This window comes from Conger conger, chromosome 4, assembly GCF_963514075.1.
Source record: "Conger conger chromosome 4, fConCon1.1, whole genome shotgun sequence".
NCBI classification, from domain to species: Eukaryota; Metazoa; Chordata; class Actinopteri; order Anguilliformes; family Congridae; genus Conger; species Conger conger.
The window spans coordinates 75,271,280-75,273,779 of record NC_083763.1 but is presented as its reverse complement, the minus strand read 5'-3'; the positions used below and the strand labels follow the sequence as shown (position 1 = coordinate 75,273,779).

At 43.8% G+C, this 2,500-nt stretch overlaps 1 protein-coding gene across 1 annotated transcript in view; it reads left to right on the top strand.

The window, feature by feature from the left end:
• Positions 1 to 826: 826 nt before the first annotated feature.
• Positions 827 to 2,500, top strand: part of LOC133126731 (metalloreductase STEAP2-like) — a 6,329-nt gene continuing 4,655 nt past the window's right edge. The window contains exons 1-2 of the mRNA XM_061239069.1: positions 827 to 939; positions 2,202 to 2,496. Coding sequence (XP_061095053.1) covers positions 2,239 to 2,496 — 258 coding nt within the window. The 5' untranslated portion in view covers positions 827 to 939; positions 2,202 to 2,238. The remainder of the gene's footprint in view (positions 940 to 2,201; positions 2,497 to 2,500) is intronic.

Here is a 2,500-nt window from a genome sequence, read left to right as displayed (position 1 = left end):
GTTGTAATTTTTACAAGGCAGCACGGATCACAGCAAGGTGGTCCTGGGTTCGAATCCCCGTCGGCCGGGGCTTCTCTATGTGGAGTTTGCATGTTCTCCCCGTGTTTGCGTGGGTTTCCTCCGGGTACTAGGAGTCTAAATTGCCCTTGGGCTCCAGTCCCCCTGCGACCCTGTTCAGGATAAGCAGGTTCAGATAATGAATTAATGAATTAATTCATGTATTTTTACATTTTTGTTTTATGTCATTATAAAATCAGGCAACCATTGTAAATCACACAAATCAGTGTGTCTTCCAGGAACTAAATAAATGAATGAATGAATAAACATATTTTTATGTTCACAAAGTCAGTTTTGTTCAGTTAATTTATGATTTTTTGAACTGCCAAGCTGGTAGTGAAAAAATGGATCTTGGTACAATGGAAAGTGTGATTCCCATATTACTACACTTTTCGTATACTGTATGTGTGTCGTTTTCATTAGAAAGCCGAGTCTGGGTGCTCAACCGATTTTATCAGGTTTAACAGATTAGAGAATTAGAATAGAGAACATTGTGTTTACTGGTAAGAATGCGTGTTGCCATGGTTTGTCGATGCTCCGTTAGTTATCTATGGACCCTTATCAACGGCTTGGAAATATGAATTAAGTTCAGATGACTCGCAGGATATTTAATATCCAGCGGTTTTACGTAAAATACAACCCCCTAGCTTAAATGTTGCACGACTGACCGCCGGTGGAGTTAAAAAAACGGGAGGGATGCTGTTGCGCCCTGAGTGACATCTGCGTTGCCATGGTAGTCGGTCGCCGGGAAACCGCGGAACGTGCTCAGCCTGCGACGGCGAACTGTTCCGTCTCTTTGCGCGAAACGCCCTTGCGAGGGCTAAATCCGACGGAAGAAGAGTGGCAATCCGAACTGCGCTGGCAATACGCAACATATGAACGGTAAGCCGGGCGCATCCTTGTCATGTACCGTCAAAAACGCCTAACTCTACGTTTATATTTAGCTGTCCAGCAAATGCGATACAATGTATAATAAAATCACGTAGCTATGCACTTGCCGGGTTACGTTATTTGTTTTTCATATCCCTGCACACTAGCATAAATACTGAGGCACGTTTATTTCAAAACCATTAATAGCCTATTGAAGGTCGATCGATCGGCATGTAAAATACATTGAGTAAGCAGGTCTAACGATTTATGTAGAAGATAATGTGAGACACGCAGTTTATGGCTTTAGCGCGCCTCAGTAACAGGTTAGAGAACTGGAATATGTTGAGGATGTCAACTCTCACATCAACATTGAGACTCCGAAGCATCTCGGGTATAAAAAGAAATACCGTGAAGACATGCCCCCAAAAGACCTAGACCTTAAAAGACTCCAGTTAGTTTTTTATCGATGTATCTTTCTGACAGCTACAATGTCATTCGTGATGAGGCGCCGTGCATTGCTTACCACGACATATCAGAAAGGAACATCAAGAAAAAAACCCAATAAATAAATAAGGACCGCGGCGTGAATTGGAAGTAAAGCTCGGGTAAGCAGTCTTTTGGCAATGTGACATGTAAGAAGGCCTGGACATCCCCGTTCTAATCTTGGCTGATAGCCTATTCTGTTTCTATATTAGGATGAGCCGTTGCTGTAGGCTATAATTGTTGGTGTTGTGTCATTAAGATCCATTATGTGCTGCTTCTTTTCAGTGGAGAGTTGAGAATTTTTTTTTTCAAACACTACAGTTATTATTAATTATTATTATTATTATTATTATTATTATTATTATTATTATTATTATTATTATTATTATAATTTCCATTGTTTTGTTTCCATTGTTTTGTTATTATTATTGATACGATGCTGCTGCTTATGATGCTGGTGATGATGATGGTGATAGTGATGATGGTGATGATGATGATGATGATATGATGTGGCAATGATGATGATGATGATGATTGTGATGGTGATGATGATGATGGTGATGATGGTGATGGTGATGATGATGATGGTGATGATGATGGTGATGATGATGATGATGATGATGATGATGATGGTGATGATGGTGATGGTGATGATGATGGTGATGTTGATGATGATGATGATGGTGATGATGATGGTGATGATGATGGTGATGTTGATGATGATGATGATGGTGATGATGATGATGATGATGATGATGATGATGATGATGGACCTGCTGTTCTTCCCCCAGACCAGCAGAGGGCAGCAGTGACACAGAGGGCCTGAACATGGACACGATCTCCATGGTGGGCAGCAGCGCGCTCAGCCCCCCGGAGAGCTTCCTGCCCAGCCTGGAGAAGAACGGGCTGAAGGAAGCTTCCGGAAAGCCCAGCGTGGCGGTGATCGGCTCGGGCGACTTCTCGCGCTGCCTGACGCTGCGGCTGCTGCGCTGCGGGTTCCGCGTGGCGGTGGGCAGCCGGCGGCCCAATCGCGTCGCCCCGCTCTTCCCGCACGTGGTGGACGTGACCAATCAGGAGGAGGCGGCGGCGA